Source organism: Bidens hawaiensis, unplaced genomic scaffold, assembly GCF_021521415.1.
Source record: "Bidens hawaiensis isolate Kalapana, Puna unplaced genomic scaffold, B.hawaiensis_p1.1 tig00032846_1, whole genome shotgun sequence".
NCBI lineage: Eukaryota > Viridiplantae > Streptophyta > Magnoliopsida > Asterales > Asteraceae > Bidens > Bidens hawaiensis.
In genome coordinates, this window is record NW_027495624.1 from 100,614 (window position 1) to 121,551 (window position 20,938).

General features: G+C 35.6%; 2 protein-coding genes and 1 pseudogene across 2 annotated transcripts; 1 reads left to right on the forward strand and 2 right to left on the reverse strand.

The window, feature by feature from the left end:
- Positions 1–1,658: 1,658 nt before the first annotated feature.
- On the reverse strand, positions 1,659–7,710 carry LOC143584201 (ribulose-1,5 bisphosphate carboxylase/oxygenase large subunit N-methyltransferase, chloroplastic-like). Its single transcript, XM_077066300.1, has 12 exons — positions 7,597–7,710; positions 5,433–5,596; positions 5,282–5,365; positions 4,553–4,610; positions 4,421–4,474; positions 4,266–4,337; positions 4,095–4,175; positions 3,788–3,960; positions 2,968–3,070; positions 2,737–2,868; positions 1,838–1,960; positions 1,659–1,750 (listed from the first exon to the last, which is right to left on the reverse strand). The coding sequence occupies exons 1-12, from the start codon at positions 7,708–7,710 to the stop codon at positions 1,664–1,666; spliced, it is 1,245 nt and encodes a 414-aa protein (XP_076922415.1). The 3' UTR covers positions 1,659–1,663.
- Positions 7,711–9,746: 2,036 nt separating this feature from the next.
- LOC143584191 (uncharacterized) lies at positions 9,747–13,176 on the forward strand. Its single transcript, XM_077066294.1, has 6 exons — positions 9,747–9,994; positions 11,140–11,285; positions 11,370–11,538; positions 12,388–12,486; positions 12,578–12,660; positions 13,018–13,176. The coding sequence occupies exons 1-6, from the start codon at positions 9,887–9,889 to the stop codon at positions 13,124–13,126; spliced, it is 714 nt and encodes a 237-aa protein (XP_076922409.1). The 5' UTR covers positions 9,747–9,886; the 3' UTR covers positions 13,127–13,176.
- A 1,343-nt stretch (positions 13,177–14,519) lies between these two features.
- LOC143584192 (long chain acyl-CoA synthetase 8-like) lies at positions 14,520–20,938 on the reverse strand (annotated as a pseudogene).

A 20,938-nucleotide genomic window follows, 5' to 3' on the forward strand; every position in this document is an offset into this window, starting at 1 on the left:
AAGTAATATGATTTTTGAAAAATATATTTATTCCGCTCATCTGGCATTTAAGGGGAAGTCAAGATTTGAGCCGGAGGCCGGAAGATCTCAAGTTTGAATCCGATCGTAGCTGGGTTTTACCACGGTGGGCCTCTGGGAATCTGGGCAGTGGGTTCTCCTTGAAATAGAGATGGTGGGTTTGGGCTACCCAACACTGTAAGCGGGTTAAAAAGTTTACAGTAAGGTTTTGGCGGGTTTTAGTTCAAACCACTAGCCATTTGATCATCGAAAACCGAACCGTTACTAAGGTGTTGTTTGTTTTTTTAGAGGTAAAATGTCTGCAGTCTGTGGACCACATCTGCAGACATCTGTAGCAGAAGAGGTGAACCAAACCTCTGCACTCTGCAAGAAAAAGACTGTTTTTTAACGTCTGCAGACTGTTAAAACTTTCAATATAAGCTCTGTACCAAAAACACAAATTATCCAGCAATAATTAAAAATATATAAATCCAAATTTTACAACTCTGAACTAGCAAATTATAAAACTTACATTAACAATTTTCCACGTGAATGTTTTTTCCTCCAATAGTTTCTTCAATTGTTTTCGAAGTTTTCGAAAGTAGATAGTTCATACATAATAAATGAAACGAGCCAAAACTCAAGCTTAAAACAACTCACAAGCCGATGACATAAACCTAAACTTTCTACAAACCTTTTTCAACTAAAAGCTTTCTATAGACTTTTTATAATCCTTAAATTTTTGCAAACTTTTTTCAACTAAAAACTAATAATACGTGAACAATTATGCAAAATTATAATTGAACAAAAAAAAAACTAATCAATTAACAAGAATTCAATTAACAAAAACTTAATAACTTAATTGATATCTGATGGAAATAATGAGTTTAGAAGAGGTTGGAAGACTATGGTCCAAATCTGCAACAAGAAGGGGATCGCAGACATTTTTTAATGAAACGTTTTTGAAAAAACAAACAGTCTGCAGAGAGTAATGTCTGCGCGTGGTCTGCGCGCTGCAGACAAAAGAGGTCAGGAAGATCTTTTGTAAAAAAACAAATACCACCGAACTATTTGACTTCTGTTTAGTTTCACGGTTTGGAGTTACTGGACATAACTGCTACATTTTATATGGCCAGTTTTTTATATAACCCATAAATTCATAAAACAAAGCGTTCATTACGGTTTGAAAATTTTGAAACCAACCCGTCGAAAGTTAAAACAAAACCGATTTAAACTGTTTTAATACCCCTAGTCTAGGTCAAGTTTCTTCTTTCTTGGCACATGTTGATTTAGTGGTTTGTTTTTTTAGTTTGCTTCAATCTTTGTGTTTCATTGCTTAGTTATTGACACATGTGGATGCTTTTAAGCTATTCATGTGTTTGCATTTGAGTATGTAAAGTTAATGTTAGATATGCAATATGTTGAGCTCTACATGTATATTAGTGAAGACCGCCACACGTAAGACCATCTCGCTTGAAGCCAAAGGCTCGTGCACAATCGGCAACATAAAAGTCATGATCGAGGCTATGTGAAAATTATGCATGCAAAAGACTGGTTTGTTTGTGTGTCTCGTTTGGGCGACATACGTTTAACCAAAGGGTCTTGTTCGGGATTGTCGAATCATTTGTGGTCAATACATAATAAGTTGAGAGTATTAACTGCTAACTTATTTAAAAAACTTTGTGACATTATCAAACAATTTAAGGGCCTTGAGTTCACCTCTCCTCATATCCCTTAACTTTCTTCGCAATATCTGCAAATCACACGAAACGCAGAGTCAACACATACTAACGGTGTTTGCGTGTGTGATAATGAGAGTTTAAGGTGAATGTGTTCTTACGTATTGGGCGCGAAAGAGAATTCGTTGTTCGCTATTGCACAAGTCAACGGCTAACTGTTTGAGGAAGACTTTACGGTTCAGCTGCTTTGGAGATGTTATGTCCAAATCCATTGACCCGCTTGCCTGTTTCAATAATACTTTCAACTATTAGCTAAAGCATCCAGAACACACAATAATGAGATGCCAAATGGGTTGGGTGACAGATCAAAATGGGTAATTTGGACGGGTCGAATTGGTTTGACCCGCAGCCTTCTTGGTCAAAGTATTCATATTTTAACTAACGTGTCAAATTAATAAGGGTGTGCATAGGTCGGTTTTGGACTCAAACCGAACCAAAAGTCAAAAAATAAGTTTTTGAATGTTCGAAAACCGTTCGGTTTGGTTTGTGGTTTTACTATTTAGGGTTGACATTTTGGGGCCGAAAAAAATTCGCCCAAAATAATGAATTTAGGCCTAAATAAAATTTTTAATTAATTATTTATTGATTATTATGCATCTGGGCTAGAATATTCGGGCCATGCTATTTTCGGTTTTAATGGCACGCAAAACCAAAACGAACTGAAAGTTCAGTTTTACGCAAAAATAAAACCAAACCATCGGTTTTTGTTTGGGGTCGGTTTTCTCGGTTTCATGCGTCCCTAAACAAATATGATTAAAAATATTACATTTTTTTAATAATTAGGATAATGTTTCAAACCAAATGATTTAGGAGTTCTATACATTAAAATTACACTTTGGACGGCAATCAACCCGTTTGACCCTTTACCGTTTTAACTATTTTTTGTGATATACAGCATAGCTTGAATAGATCCATTCATAGGTAAACGGGTCGAAATTGCCACCTCCACTAATTTTTGAATTTACACAAAAAGATGAGAGATTGTTGCAGTAATTATTACCTGAAGGAACTTGGTATACTTTGATATGCTGGTTTCACAGCTATCCAATATAAATTGCAATGCCTCTTCCTCTAATTCAGGATATTTAATTTCCTTATTGCTGGTGTTTTTATTTGATGCTGCAGATGCCATCTGGTATACAATAATATTTAATTTCCTTATTGCTGGTGTTTTTATTCGATTGTGTTAAGTATAAGCTAATCAATAATATCAATATAGATCATTTATCACCTCTTCAAACTTTGCACTCATACTAGGGGGGCTGACAGCTAAATATGCATACGCTATTAGCTCCAACGGCCAACCCGTAACTTGTAAAGGAAAACATTGTGATCTGATACAAAACCAAATAATAAATTAGTATCACGTGCTGTAATGATAATTAATAATTGACAAAATAGTGTTGCAGGTCAACCTAGCTCATTTCAACCTGTAACTAGGCTGTTCAAACTCGTTAAAAGAAAGCTCATTTGTAAAAGAGCTGAGACGAGCCAACTAGCTCGTTGGCTTGCTCATTTTAATGTGTGTGTGGGTGTGGGGGTGCGTGGGGGGGGGGGGTATAATAAACATATAAAAGTATTGAATAAAAATAGAAAACAATACATATAGTATTTTAAATATGTTTCCAATCTTAAAAAATAAGAATAATACATATAATCTATAAATAAATTCTCTCGTTTATAAATTTTGCATTATGTTTATGATTTTTTTTTATTTTTTTGTCTTTTATGCATCAATATCTTTAAAAATAGAAAAAAAAATAGTGAGGTGGTATGACAGGCCACGAGCTGGCTCAAGCCTTTTACAAGTCATGCTCGAGCTCAACTTTTCAATTCGTTAAAATAAACAAGCCGAGCCAGCTCGTTGAACTTCGAGCTCGAACCTGAGCCCAACCTGACTCGGCTCAGCTTGAGGTTTTTTTTTTATTTTTAATAATACTCACGCTGAGCCAGCTCATGAAAATAAACAAGCTGAACCAGCTCGTTTAACTATGCGCTTGAGCCTGAGCCCAACTTGGCTCGGCTCAAGTTTTTTTTTAATTGATACTCACGCTGACAGCCCATGCTTCTTCAAAGCTTCCACCTTTTGTTCATAGCATTTATCTGATTTTTTAAGCATTAATGGCAACTCAACCGAGTCACGCGGGTTTGTACCTTGCCTTGGCACAAACCCGTAAGAAAGCAAGAGTTCTCCATTAGATTTCCTGCCATAGGAAATAAACACCTGCAAGAAATTATAAAATTATAATATAACAAAATTAGATTTCCATACATTATCCTCTTTTTTCTTCATTTTGAATAGATGTTACTACTTTTACGCAATGAAGTATACCTGAAAAAGAATTCGAATATTATTACCTGCTCACCTGGCTGGTAAGCGCAATCGGTTGTAAATACAACTCCCTTTGTCGATTTATCATAATCCAAAAAAGTTTCCACCTATAAATTTCAAATAATTAAAGAAAAGAAGTTAGGGTGACTCAGGTTTGAGCGATCTTAGCTTATGTAAAAAGACGGTTTAGGACATACATCACAACTATGATTAAGCATATCTGCCCAGGGGACTAAGGCAACTCTTCCATCCAACGAGGGTAATCGAACCTATAATCGTTATTAGTTATATAAATATTGATTTAGTATTAAATAAGCATTTAATTATTAAAACTAGAATATCAAGTACTCACCAAACGCGAAAAAAGAATCCCAAATGACCATCTAAATGTTTCCATATTGAATACCTGCAATGAACATTGAACACATCTTAGTTTTAACAAATGTTGTGAAATCCATAATTAATAAAATATGTTATGAAATACCTCTTCAGGAAATAAATTAGGATGCTTGGAGAAAATTCTTGCTCTCAGATCATTGTATCTGAAAAAAAATCAAAAGCATGATGAGAAAAAAAATCATTATAGATAATTAGGCATGTAAACGAACCGAACGAACACATACAGAGCACGTTCGTGTTCATTCGTTTAACTTTAACTGAACAAATGATCAAACACAAACAATAAAACGAACGTGGTTTGTTTGTGTTTATTTGTTAAGAAAATTAACGTGTTTGTTTTCATTTGTTAAGAAAATTAACATGTCGTGTTTGTTTGTTAACAGTATAAACGAATGGTTCACAAACATAAACGAACGAACATAATTGAATATAGATGAACAAACATAACCGCTAAAACCAATTAGGAGTAAATGTGAACACCAATGTGTTGGGCCTAAAAGTTATTAAAACTAGACTACATTGTAATTGGCCTAATAATTTAAATGAGTATACTAACAATCATAAACGAAGAAACTTAAGCAAACGCCAAGTAACGAACGTAAGTAAACGGCGTAACTGAACGTTCATGAACATAAATGAACGAACGAGGCGTGTTCATGTTCGTTTGTTTAACTAAATGAACAAAAATATTGTTCATGTTCATTCATTAAATAAAATTTATTATATAAACGAACATAACTTCCCACTCACTGAACCTTCGGTTCGTTTATAGGCCTATAGATAATAAACCATATATTAAAGAAAAGTTGCATACGTTCCGGTTACATTATTGATCCTTTCAATCGCGCGTTCTCTAATCTGGGACGCTTCCAAGTACCGATCTAATTCTGCACGCGTCCTGAAATACTAAGCATATATTCTTATATGATTCAAAGATACAAATGCAATTATTATTAAAAGCTTACCAGTATAAAAGTGAGTAAGGTTGTCTTGGTAAAGCTGATATGTGACTGCTCCATCTGGATGATTTCATAAGACTTGCTTCACTAATTAGGTATGTTGCAATTAATGGCCAATCTGGTACATTATATCTCTTCAAAACTTCACCAGCTTCAGGAAAACTCCACTCCTGATTTCAAGTTTTCACAAGCACAAAGGTGTAGATTAGGGGCGTGCATGAAACCGAAAAAACCCATCCGAAACCAAAAAACAAAGCCGAAACAAAAACCGACGATTTGGTTTTAAGTTTTTGAGAAACCAAACTTACGGTTCGGTTTTGGATTTGCATGTAATAAAAACTGAAAAAACCGAACCAGACTGAATGTATAGATATTCATTATTTATTTTTTACTTTAGTAATTTATAAGAACTTAATAAATATGCAACTCAAGTATTTTACCCCAAATGTATAATAATCAATTAGTTATTAATTAACAAAATGGTTTATGCACAAAAGTTTTAAGCTCAAACGGCAAAACCGAAAAAACTGAACCCAAACCAAAAAACCGAAACTGAATAGTTTTCAAAAATTAAAAATCCGAAGTTTTGTTTTTGTGGTTTGGTTTTAGCCCAAACCCGACCCAAATCATGTTGACAGTTAATCTTAAAAGGAGTTAAAGAAATATTGAAGGGGTTAAAGTGGCAAGTTTAGTTTAATTAGTTAGGATTTAATTAATAATTTGAAAGTTTAGATTTATCAAATGTTTTGCAAGTTTAGTTTGTTTGAATGTCTAGAAGTTAAGCATTTTAGTTTGAGTAGGATTAGTATGGTTTATTTTAGTATATATATGTGGGTTATGGGTCATTGTAAGTGTGAAGATATATATATAATAAACATCATAAACAGTGGATCTTGGTTGAGATCAACTTAAGTGTTCATGTTCTTGGGCCTGATTTCCAACAATCCATATTGTTGTTCCAAAACGTGTTGTTCCATACACGCAAACCGGCCCATGCCAGACCGTCCCAGGCCCATCATGTGAGAGGTAAATCAACCTCACTCAGCGGCAAGGCGATTGGCGCTTAGGATCGGTTTCGAACCCACGACCTCTAGGTTATTGTTCCAAGTCTTACACCCCCTTAACCAACTGAGCTACATGGCGGGGACTACAACCTGTACTGTTAACACCCCTAGACTGAGATTTATCAAGCCTAATAATATTTGGGGATTTTAGTTCCTACTTAAGAGTTAAGAGTAACCTTAATTAAGAGGGGAAGGGACACATGCAAGGGTAAGCTTCATGGGTTCCAAACCACAAAGCAAACCCACCCCGACCCATGTGGGTAGATTGCCAAATTGCAATTCATGGCAAACCTTTGCCATGAAGAATATATGAATGTTGGAAAACATAAATGTGTAATTAATTATTATTATTATTGCATATAAATACCATTCACTCAAATCTTTCATCATTTTTATTCACTCAAACCTCCACCATTTTTATTCACTCAAACCCTCAATGACTAATTTCTCAAACGATGATATCGGAATTTCATACCGCCGAACGATTCTGATAACGACATTTTTTCAAACGATAGTAGCATAAAATTTTTCAAAGATCTCATCGAGCAAACTGAAAGTGAAGACACGGCAACATCATCATTGAGCAATATAATTGGCCGAAGGATCATTTAGTTTAAATTTTCGTATTTTAATTTTTTTTTGTTTGAATTGTCGTATTTTACTTTTTCTTTTTTCAGTTATGTTATATTTTTAATTTTAATGAAATTTTAATTACATTTAATTGCTTTATTTATTTTAGATTATAATAAACAAAAAACACAAAATGTTCTAGGGTACTTGTGGTTAGATGCTGCCGGTGATTTTGTGGTCTGTGGGTACATGAGGGTAGAAATGAGATGGCAGTGCAAGGTTGACCAGTGCATGGGTAATACCTACCCATGAGGGCCGCTTCCCCTCTAATGACCTCTCCAAGTATGATATTATAAGCAGTTTTAAATTCAAAATTCAAATAATTCGAGTACTTGAAATTCGATTTGTTGAACACCACTACATAATTTATGAAATCATAATTTGGGGATTTTAACCCTAACTAATAATCTCTACAAAACTAACATAAATTAAATGCATAAATGAGTTATAAACAAACAATCAACCAAGCATCATACCGAATCAGCCGAAATAACGAGTGATGGAGGCACAAACAGCAGCTTCTCCCCCTTCCTAATATTATTACTCGCCACCAAACCTCTCTCTCCAACCTCCACCTTCTCTATCCTCATTTTGAGAGAGGCGAGTGGTTTTGAGAGGTAGTGTGGGAAGGAGTGTGGTGTGGAAGGTGGTTCTGGAAGCTTCCATCACCATTGTTGGTGGTGGAGGTTGAAGGAATGGAGGGAACCTTATCTGGTTGTTTTAACGGTTGTTGTTACTCTCGAGACTGTTGGAGGAGTTGAGATATTATTATTATTATTATTATTATTATTATTTTTTGGAAGAGAGTAAAGTGTTATTTTCGTCTTTCTGGTTCGGATGCGAATTTAGTTAAATTTTTTTTCTATATAGATCATTTACGTTTTTCAATTTTTGCTACTGGCATAGATAGGCATGTCTTTTCACTTTTTATTTATTATACGAGTAAAGTGTCAAAATCGTTCATGAGGTTTGGTCACGTTTGCGAATTTCGTCCAATTATTTTTATTTTTTGCAATTAGACCCTCGATATTTCTCAACCGTTATCAATTTCGTCCAAAATGTTAGTTCGGACTAAATTCAACGTTAACTTAGAGGTTTCACTGTCCTTTTACATGTTTGTTATTATTATTATTATAGAAAAAGGATATCCATAAAATAAAATGATCCAATTACAATAGAGAGTTAGGTAAGCGGGCAACAAGTTGCGCCACTACCCCCTTTTGAATAGCAAAACCGATCCTACTGAAAACAAAGTTATCATTCTTCGGCGTCGTTGAGTTACTGTGTACGACCCGCTTAACTCTTTTTGTAAACGTAGTAGCATCGGGGGCAAGAGGCCCAAATATATCGAAAGCAAAAGGAATGAAGGCGTGTTGGTTCTCAACACACGCCTTCTCGTGCTTAGTCGTTTTTCCTGTTTCTGTCTTTAACACGGCCTGCCTAGCAACAAACCCGGTGTCCTTAAGCCGACAAGAGGGGACACCCCAGTAAGGTCCACCACAAGCATGCTTCCCCCCGCCCATCCAAACACAAGAACGTCCACTGGTCAAAGAGTAGACCTTCCTTCACGCGAATCCGACAAGAAATTCACAGAAGCCTTCTTTTTTGTAGAGATTCCCGCCTGTTTTAACACATCATAAAGAACATCCCTGACCAAAGCATTATTATTATGTGTTTGTTCGATGACATATATAACATCTCACGATTCCTATTTATGAATCCAATGTAGTATCCATTTGTTTATTCTTCTTTATTTTTAGTCATATAAATGGTTTAGCTCAGTGTAATAATAATAATAATAATAATAATAATAATAATGTAAAAGAACAGTAACACCCCTGAGTTAACGTTGAATTTAGACTGAGCTAACAATTTGGACGAAATTGGCAACGGTTGAGAAACATCGAAGGTCTAATTGCGAAAAAAAATATTTTTTGACGAAATTCGCAAATATGACCAAACCTTGGAGACAATTTTGACACTTTACTTATATAATAAAGAAATCATGAGAAGACATGTCTATCCCTGACTTAATGATTAAATTTAACGGGATTAGTGATTTAGATTTAATTAACAAGAATTAAAAAACGTGAATGGTTCTTATGCAAAAAAGTAAACTTTTTAAACAAAATTTCACTTTGTTATAAAAACACCATTCTACGATGGACATTGACATGGTGCTAATGCTCTTACATGTTTAATGATGATTCCTTAATCGGTACAAATATTAATTAATCTACAACTTTGCCGGCAATGACGTGGACTATTCGAAAACAATGAAACCACCGTCGTCAACCTCAATACCCACACCTCATCTTCATCGCCACTACAACACACTACACAGTAGACACCACTTGTACCTTCCGCTTCAATACTTGTACCATGCTTTCTCTAACTACCACCCCAACAATCACCTGCAACTACCCACAAAACCCTAAACTCAAACCCCACTATTTAAACCCATCAATTCACACTCGTTCTTCACAATTCAACAACACAAGAATCAAATTCACACAATTAAGCAAGTGGGTTTGCCTCCAAATCTGTCGAAACTCATTGGATACTCGTGAATCACAAAACCCTAAACTCAAGCCCCAGTATTTAAGCCCATCAATTCACACCAGTTTTTCACAAATTGACAATGCAAGAATCAAATTCACGCAATTAAACAAGTGGGTTTTGCTTCAAATTTGTAGGAGTTCATTGGATACTCGGGAATCAGAAAACCCTAATTTGGATCAAGAAAGTATAAAAATTGACGGCGAGATGGGTGGTGGTAATGGTGGTGGTGGTGGGACGACGTCGTTTTTGATATTTTTGCTGTGGGGTGGATTGTTGTATTATGTCTTTAATCTGGCTCCTAATCAAACCCCGGTATTAATTCTTCTACAATTTTGATTTTGATTAGAAGGTGTGTAAACGAGCCGAGCTGCTCGCTAGCTACTCATCGAAACGAGCAAAGCGTATTTTTTAGTTTTAACTAGGGGGCAAAGGAACCGAGCTCAAGCTCAACTAGGTTCGAGCTCGGCTCATTTTGGTTTATGAGAGATCAAGCTCGGGATCGGCTCATTTTGAGTCAATAACGTTTGACCTTGGTTCGTGAATTGTGTTTTCAAGCTCAAGCTTGGCCTGGCCCCAGCTAGTTTATTATTTATTATATAATTTATTTATTTTATAGTTATTTTGTATATAGCATAATATGTATTAATGCATTATTTAGTTATATATTTTTATTATAAATTTATATACAATAGTTATTAATCTATTATTCTATAAATATACACATTTAATGCATTCATTAAAAAAGTTATGTAAATAATAGGTTCATTTAGGCGCATGAGCCAGCTTGAGCTCGATAAGTGAAGTTCGGTCTCATTTAGTAAGCAAGCTTATTTTAAGGCTTGAGCTCGTTTAAGCTTTGCTTGATTCGAGTTTGACTAGCAGAGATCTCGAGTAGCTCACGTGCCGACTTAAGCTCATTTTCACCTGTGGTTTTAACTCTTTTGGAATTCTAAGAGCATGTTTGGGATTGAGTTTGAAAAATGCTTATTGGCTTTTTCAAAAAGCTATTTTGAAAAGCCAGAATTTGGGGCTTTTGGAAAACTGCTTTTTAACCCTTTAAAAAAGCTAAAATAAAAAAGATTTTTGTGATTGCCAAACACATTTTAACTTATTGGCTTTTTGAAAACACTAATAAGCCAATAAGCCTTTTTCAAACTCAATCCCAAACATGCTCTACGTATTAATTTACACTTCACAACCGAGCTTGAGCCGAGCTTAGGCTTGTTTAAGAAATTGCACACGAGCTCAGGCCGAGCTTAGCTCGTATAAGGTTATTCTCAAAATATATAAAATAAAATAAATAAATAAATATATAAACTAATTAATAAAACAATAAACGAGCCGAGTTCGAGCTCTCGTAAGTCAAAACGAGCTGAGCTCGACCCTTCAAGATTGGCTTGGCTTGTCTCGTTTACACCCGTTGTTGCTGAAATCAATCAGTTTTGACTATTTTGCAGTCAACAGACATGTACCTTATAAAAAAGCTTTGTTATCTAATCGGGGATGATGGGTTCCAACCGAATCCAGTGATTGTATCTCTTTGGAACCTTATGGGATTATGGCCATTAGTATACAGTATGCTGCTGATTCCATCTGGCAGAAGGTATAATAATTAGTTGTTTGATAAATTTTGATTTTTTTAATGATTATAAACATGAATGATTCTTGAAATTTTCTTATTTTGAAGCTCGAAAGGGAATGTTCCTGTATTTCCGTTCCTCCTACTTTCGTTCTTCTTGGGTGCGTACGCTTTGATTCCGTATTTTGTTCTTTGGAGACCGCCTCCGCCTGTTACCGAAGAATCTGAGCTGAAAAAATGGCCTCTAAACTTTCTTGAGTCAAAATTGACTGCTGGGGTAATCCAGTTACTGTTTAATCTCTATTATTTATATTCATTTTGCATTTTTGAAATATACAGTTATGCATATATATTATTATCTTGAAATGTGTTTATTATTTAGAAGTTTTAGTATGAACTAATGATTTGAAAATTAATAATAATAACTGGCTCAAAGGGCTGTTCAAAAAACTCGAGACTTGAAGCTCAGGCTCGTGGCTCGCTCGATAAAAGCTCGAATAAAACTGGCTATAAAAAGTTGATTTGAAACATCCTGAACTGATTTGGATCATTTTTGTAACCGAGCCAAAATCGACCCATGCTCGGCTCGTTGGCTCGATCTTAAGCTCGTTTAACTTCAAAATCAAGCTAGAGCCTAGCTAAGTTGCCTCGTTTAATTTCGAGCCCGAGCTCAAAACCACCCTGGCTCGACTCGTGAACAGCCCTCTGACTCAAACCACCAGAAGTTAATTGTCAAATCGCTAAACTGGTCCAGCTGACCCAACCAACTTGTAAGATGTGGTTTTATTGGAAACTTGGAACTCACCGTGTAAACCGAACTTGCTTTTTAACCTTTTTTATAATTTTTCCATTTTTCGATTATTTAGCTGTGTATATAAATTATAATTATGATACATGAACCATGTTTATTATGTAATAAATTTTAATGCGAGCTAATTGTTTATAAAAAAAGGTGGCTCTCAGGACGATCAATCCAACTCGTTTGGTTTGGGCACTGTTTTCCGAAACGGTAGATTTAGCGATTCGTTCAAGAATTTTTTTACCAAAACCGACTAAACTGGACCGTTAACACCCCTGTATGTTATAGCTTGCTTTCCAAATACAGTTTAAATAACTAGGCCAGCAGGTAATACTTGCTGTAGGTTTAGGTCTCATCGTTAATGCTGGCTTTGCCACCGGTGACAACTGGAAGGAGTATTTACAGTACTTCGGAGGGAGTAGACTCGTAAGTACACCATTCTCTACTTTCAAATTCTCGTTATATTATTCGTTAGCTTAAAAAAAAATTCCCATAAAACATTATTGCTTACTCGCAGATACATGTTACCAGCATAGATTTCGCACTGCTATCTTCGTTCGCTCCCTTTTGGGTTTATAATGACATGAGCGTTCGTAAATGGTGAGCCACAATCAACCCACCATTTTCTCATTTCTGGGTGTTTTGCGTGTTATTATATACACGCACACATTTTTATATGTAATTTTCAGTTTTATACATACACAAACATATTTTGGCCGGATTGGCTAGATTCTCGCTGGAATCTCGCTAGAAACCGTTGATTTTGGTCGGAATCTCGTCGGAAACCGCCGATTTTAGCCACATTTGACCGTTGACCGATTAATTAGTCGACTAGCCCAAAATTAATCAGTGAAGTGGGGACTAGCGATTAATCGGGGATTAATCGGTGCCTAGTCGGGATTTTTGCAACACTGATTTCAGATGATTGTCTGATTCTGGATTCGTTTTTAATTGCAGGACCGACAAGGGGTTTTGGCTTGTTCCTTTGTCGGTGGTTCCATTTTTGGGTCCCGCTTTATATGTGCTGTTGAGGCCATCACTTGCTGTGGCATCAAAGCAGGAGTAATGCATTTGTGTGTGTAGTTTTGAGAAAATGTAAAAAGAGGCAACAATGCAGGGCAATGTTATTGTGGTAATAAAAATGTTTTAAGTAGAGAAAGTGAATGTTGCATAAAATGTCATGAGCTCAAGCCTTAAGCTGTTGTAATTTATAGTTATTGAACTTTATCTATAATCATTAGCAAAAGAGTGAACTGCGGTTTCGTCCTGTGGTTTGTTCAAATTTGTGGTTTTAGTTCAATAGTTTTAAAATTTGTGATTTTCGTCCATGTGGTTTCATTTCACTTGCAATTAAACCCGAATTCACTAATTCTTATAAGTCTGGTCGTTAAACCATCAGCATGTCCTTCATGTGAGGGGCAGTTTTGTCCTTTTTTCCCCCAAATACACCCCAGCCCCTCATGGAAGGGGCTTGCGAATTAGGAATGGGGTTTGTTTGGGGAGAAAACGGACAAAACTACCCCTTACGTGAAGGACACGCTGATGGGTTTAACGACTAGACTTAATAGGATTAGTGAATTCAAGTTTAATGTGAAATGCAACCATAGGGACGAAAATCACAAATTTGAAACTTTTGGACTAAAACCACAGATTTAGACAAAACACAAGGACGAAAACCCGCAGTTTACTCTTTAGCAAAAATATGGCACCACTAAAACATTATCTCATAACATGTAACTAAAATCTAATGTTGTAATGAAGCTAGTAAGTCAAATTATTTATATAAATATAATAACTTTTTATTAACTGTATAAATACATAATAGAAATATTATATATTTAGTAGGATAAGAGTGTTAAGTTTGGTTTTTGTCTATGTGGTTTGTTCTGGAGGTGCATAAACCAGGTTTTTCTAAGAATCGGGTATGGTTTTGGTCTACAAGGCCAAGAATCGGGTAGGGCCGGGTCCGGTTACGGGTAGTTTTTGGGTCGGGTTTTGACTGGTTTGGCCAGTTTTTCATCAGTTTTTGGCCGGGTTTGGGTCCAAGTTTTGACCAGGTTCAGATTCGGAACCTCTAGTTTGATCATTTTAATTAGTTTAGTGTTTGGTCATATCAGCCATTTTGCCCCTAAAAATATATACCTCTTTATATATGTATAATTATATTATTTTAGAAAGTATAAAGTTATATTTATAAATGTGTATAGGTAAAACATAATTTATAAACAGTAAACGAGCTTGAGCTCGAACTTTTGACTTGAATGTTTGAAACTAGACGAGATCGAACTTTTGACATAAAGCCTGAACCAAGACGAGCTTCATAGTTACAAGATGTAACATATTGAGCATCGTTTTAAAAGAATAAACAAACTACTGATTAGCACGTATGTAGACGAAATTATTAAAAAATATAAAAATGCAACAACAAATCTTGTTCCTAACTTCACAAAATAAAAACAAAAAAACAAAAATGCGCATTTTACAGTTTTACCCATATAACTTTTCCAAATCATCTTTAAACTTGGCCTTCAGTTGTTCCCTCTTCAACTTAAGAGCGGCCGTTACTAACCCCGATTCAGGAGTCCATGGTTCCGCCATTAACTTTATCTTCGCAGGAAGTTCAAACTTGTCCAACTTTGCTTCTTTCCCTACCTGCATTATCAAAACGCGTGTTTAACATAACGAGGGGGTGATTACGAACATGTCGAAAACTTCAAGGGTTGAAAATGTAAATATTTAACGAACCTTGTTAAGAGATTGTTGAACCTCAGTAACAGTTTCTTTTTTACCACACAAATCAGCAAAATCATTGTAAGGAATACCCGCGCTCTGGGCCCACTGCTCGAGAACCCGATGTGCAGGGACTACTAATGCAACACAATAACTGTGGAAGGGGTCTGCGTGCAACATTACTTTTTCTACATACTTGCTCGATACAAGTGCTGCCTCAACCTGTAATAGAATTAATTACACGGATGGTTCCTGTGGTATGCAGTAATATTTTTTTAGTTTTAAATAAATATGTAAATTACCAAACTACCCTCACGTGTCTTGCACATGACCAGATTTAACGAGAAAACTTAACGGGGTTAGTGTCAAAGGGCATAACGTAATATGATTTTTAAGCATAAAGGATGTTTTTTGTCATTAAGTTTGCTAATGAAAAAGTGTACAAACTAGGGGTGGCAAATGGGTTGGGTTGAGTCGAAACGGGTCATGGGTTGAAACGGGTTAGGATCGGAATGGGTCAATTAAAAAAAGGGTTTTTTGGTTCGGGTCGGAACGGGTTAGGGTCAACAGGTTCGGTTGGAACGGGTCCAAGTCGGAATGGGTCAAAACGGGTTTCGGGTTGGTGTTTTTTTTTGTTGAACGAGGACAACGGAGGAAACATTTATGTTTTTTTTTTACATTTTTGTTTTCGATTTATATTTTGAGTTATAATTTTTTTTATGATTTTTTTTGAATATTTTTAGAGGTTTTTATTAAGATCAAAAATCCCTCAAAAAAAGTTCAAAAAAGAAAATAATAAAAATGTAAAAATGTGCTACAAACATAAAGGACAAGTTTTGCTATTCTGTCTATTAATTACACAGATGGTTCCGGTGGTATGCAGTAATATTGGTTTTGGTCACGAAGTTAAAAAATTACCTTTCCTAAGGAAATGTACTCTCCGTGTTGGAGTTTTACGATATCTTTTTTTCAGTCGATAATTTCAAGGCATCCGTCAGGGTGAAACCTACCAATGTCTCCGGTGTAGAACCAGCGCATACCGCTTTCATCAACCTGCAACCAAAAAGTCAACATGTTAAAAAAGTCAAAATTTAAAGTCAACATGAGAAATGTGAATGCAATGATGATCATGCAATACGAACCTTGTAAACCTCGTTTGTTTTTTCCTCGTTGTTGAAGTAACCAGCGGTTACACTGTATCCGCCAACGACAACTTCGCCACATGGCATTGGTTTGTCTGATGTTAAGTAGCCACCTTCATCCCATGAAACAAGCTGCAATACAAAAAAAAAACATGATTATATAAAAAAAACATATTTTTTAACTTTTTTATTATGATTTTTCGTACCTTAATATAGACACAAGGAAGAGGCGGACCGACGCGACCAACAGAACTATCATCCGCCTCAGAGAAAGCAGCTCCTGCGCATGTTTCAGTTAACCCGTATCCTTGACCAATTGGAGCCCTGAAAAGTAGCACATTTAGAAAATATAACTTGCAATATGGACATATCACAGGGACCATCCGAATAATTAACTTGTAAAAAAAGTACTAAACTTTAACTAATTACTTTTTTTATTTTCCAAAGTAACTAGAAAACAATTGTATTATAACTCTAATTGAGGTTATATTGATCTTTTATTGTGTTTAAAGTATACCTAAAATTCCAACAAGTTTTACTAAATAATGTATAATTTAAGTACTGTCATTAAAAATAGAGTAAACTGTAGTTTCCGTCCCTGTGGTTTGTCCAAATCTGCGGTCTTAGTCCAATAGTTTAACATTTGCGATTTTCGTCCCTGTGATTTCATTTCACTTGCAATTAAACCCAAATTCACTGATCCCATTAAGTCTGGTTGTTAAACCCATCAGCGTGTCCTTCACGTGAGGGACAGTTTTGTCATTTTTCTCACCAAATAAACCCCAGTCCTAATTTGCAAGCCCCCTCGCACGAGGGGCTGGGGTGTATTTTGGGGAAAAAAGACAAAACTGCCCCTCACGTGAAGGACACACTGATGGGGTTTATTTGGTGAGAAAAATGACAAAACTGCCCCTCACGTGAAGGACACGCTGATGGGTTTAACAACCAAACTTAACGGGATTAGTGAATTCGGGTTTAATTGCAAGTGAAATGAAAACCACAGGGACGAAAATCACAAATGTTAAACTATTGGACTAAAAGCCGCAGATTTGGGCAAACCACATGGACGAAAACCACAATTCACTCTTAAAAATATATTTACCCCATGCAGACATTAATAAATCGCTGCGTATCAGCAGCTAAAGGAGCGCCACCGCATAACATAAACCGAATTTGTCCACCAAGTACGGACCGTACTTTCTTAAAAACAACTGCATCCCATAAAATCTTTTCTAACCCCCATGCACCTAACCAACTTCCATCAACTGCTAACAACCGTCTTCGATACGCAATGTTAAAAAGTTTAGTGGTCAAACCACCCTTTTCCTCAACCTACAAAAAAATGAAATTATATAAAAGTATAAAACAATAAGTTAACTTTGAGATATAAGTTGTTTATTAGGAACTGTTATGCATACCTTTTTTACTACTCCATCGCGAACACGGTCCAAAATAGCTGGAACAGATGCTAATAAAGTCGGCTTTAATAGAGAAGCATCTCCCTTGGTTCCTTTTTTTATTTTATTTGACGTGTCGGTTAGAGTCAACGCTGACCCGTAACCGATTGAAATACCTGCAGTCATCATCACCGTCTGCACATCATGCATAAAAAAAGTAAAATCATATTTATCAAACCATGTAACATTTTTATACAGATTATGTTGCATCTTGTTTTTTCATTTTAGTTTATATGTACATGTCACTGTGACATGTCACAACTATTTTTATTGTAAGTTTAATAAATAGGTAACCTTTCTATGCTTGAAAATAAATCTGTTTTTAGGCTTTTCCTACATAAGCAATTTTTTGCATATGTGACATTTGGTGCACATCTGGCATGGCATAACCAGCGCCTCATCAGCAAACTACAGGTAAAATGAGATTTGTTGCTATAGGGCTGTCATAACATGTCGGACACGACACAGTAAGACACGACACGATAAGACACGATTGTACTAAACACGAACCCAACACGATAACTAATCGTGCCATTTTCTCAAAGCATGAACACGAACCTGTTTAGTAACAGGTTAATCTGTTAAGACCAATTAATACCTGTTAAGGGGCCCGCTTAAACATACAATGAATAATACGTGTGTAATGAAACAAAAAATTTCAAAAAGCATAAAGTCTTAATTAATACATAATCCATAATATATTTGAAACAAAAAACCACAAATCCATAACATATTTGAAAAAAAACCATAAAAGCAAATCATAACATCCATTAAAAATATAATAGCGGGTTCTGACGGACATGAGTGAAATGTCATATATAAGTATGTCTTTAGGTTTAGGACTTTATGAGTGTATATTTATTTATTTTTTAAAATTAAAAATCTACACAGGTTACTAACAGGTTAAACCTGTTAGGACACGAATTTTAACATGTCTTAAACAGGTCAACCTGTTGAAGACACAAAACCTGTTAAGCTCAAACCCAAACCTGTTAAAACCCGTTTCGTGTCGTTTTAATAGGTCCGTGCCATAAATTGACAGCCCTAGGTTGCTATAATAGTTAATAAAATTTAGTGTGCCTCTATGTTGCACTTAAGTAGACAAAATGTAAAGTTTAATTCTATTATGTGCAGTTTCACTATTAGAATTTATGCATGATGTAACCTCAGCAGCCAGTTCAAATATATGAGCCAATGGTAAGTATGCCAAGTAGACATCACCGGCCCCGATTTTTGGTATAACTGTCATAACCACAGCAGCCGTTGCTACTACATTCCCATGGGTCATCATCACCCCCTAGAAAGTCAACACAACAATATTATTAAAAAATAATTAGTTGACCCGCGCATTATAACAGAATCAGAAGCATAGTCTATAAGAGAATAAGTGCAAAATCAAACCTTTGGTAAACCTGTGCTGCCACTTGTATACATGATAACCGCAACGTCTTTCTTGTTAGGTAGTCTTGCAGTAACTTTATTATTCTGTCCCATTTTTTCGACTTCAGCAAAAGAAGAGATTTTCCAGTCACCAATATTAGTTAAAGCTTCGGTGTTATCACTTTCAAAGTAAATAACATTTTTCACAGACGACAGGCTCGAACTAACATTAGCCACTTTTTTCATTAGCTTGGAATCACAGATCAAAGTTGATACTTTTGTCTGTAAAAAATTTGCATGAAGAACTTTTAAAAGTTAAAAAAACAAAAAAACATAATACTCTTTTCTGCACACACCTCATTAAGAGAGTGAATCAGGGCATCATCACCTAAAGATGCATATATGGTCACAACAGTAATATTCTGCCTAAAGCATCCCTGAAATCATAACAGACTTGTAATAAGTATTCAATACGCCTAGGCTTGTAATTGACCTGAACGGATAGTAAACCATGCAACACGAGGCTCGCTCATTTACTAAACGAACGAACATAAACATAAATTTTTGCTCATTTAATTAAACGAACTAACATAAACACGTCTCGTTCGTTCAGTTATGTTCATGAGTAAACCATGCGACACGAGGTTTGTTTATTTACTAAAGTTCGTTTCGTTTACGTTCATTTATAGGTAAGTTTGCGTTTGAGTAAGTTCGTTTACTTATGGATATGCTTTTAAAATTTTTTAGGCCCGTTAAAATTTAGTTTGGTTTTAATAATCATTCAGGCCCAACATATTGTTGTTTACAATTACTTTAAATTGGTTTAGCTCAAGTTAAGTTCGTTCATCTACGTTTCTGAACCGTTCAACACAATGTTAATGAACGAATATAAACAAGCACTAGGGGTGGCAAATGTGACCCATGGGTTGAATGGACTATAATAAAATGTATATAATGGGTCAGAATGGGTCGAACTAAAAAAAGGAATGATTGAAACGGGTCAAAACGGGTTGACATTTCTTGAGGTTTTTTTTTTCTTCTTTTTAATGGAACGAGAAAAACAGAGGAAACTTTTTATTTTTTTTTACTTTTTTACGTTTTGATTTATATTTCGAGTTATGATTTTTTAAATATTTTTTTTGAATTTTTTAATGAGGGGTTTTTTAAATTGGTCAAAATGGGTTGAGATTTAAGAAACTCCTCATTAAAAAATAAAAAATAAAAATAAAAAATCATAACTCGAAATATGAATCAAAAACTAAAAAAGTAAAAAAACGAAAAAGTTTCCTCCATTTTTCTCGTTCCATTAAAAAAAGCACTTATATCAACCCGTTTTGACCCGCTTCAATCCTTTTATTTTTTTAGTTTGACCCATTTTGACCCATCATATACATTTTATTACAACCCATTCAACCCATTGGTCGCAGTTGCCACCCCTAACAAGCACGTTCACACGAAAGAACGCGAACAAGAAAAGCCCGTTCATTTAAATGCCTGTGTTCAATCGTTTGTTCGGTTAAACTTAAACGAACGAACACAAACATGCTCCCCGTTTGTGTTCGTTCGTTCGTTTCCAAGCCTAAATATACCAAATATCTTTATAAAAATCGTAACCGCCATAATATATCCATCATCTACCTCAAATGCAATTAACCACTCTGCACGCGTATCAGAAAAAATAGCGATCCTAGTATCGGGATCATGACCAAGACGAATAAGTCCAGATGCAAAGTTGCACGCGCGCTCAAACACCGCTCCAAATGTTTCCCATTCATACTCACCAAGATGCAACTTCTCAAACTTTCTTCCATCACTACCACTAACAAAGCTTCTTTCTATCAACTTTCGTGTACCAAGAAACCGATGCTGCGAATGCTTCTCACAAGACTGCTCAAACAATGCAGCCATGGTTGTAGCGCCTTCCCACGGGACATCGACTAACTTGTCTGATCTAGCATTTTGCATGGCAAGACCTGGTTCACCACTGGCTTTAACCGGAATGCCTCGTTGTTTCATTTTTTTCTTCTTCTTTGAAAACATTGAAGAAAGAACTAGTGGTACTGCAATGGCTGCAAGAATTGCGAGTGCTGCGCCGTAAGTTTTGTCTTCGGTGAAGCGGGATAAGAAACTCTCAACTTCCATCTGTTTGTTTTTCTCTGCATCATCCAT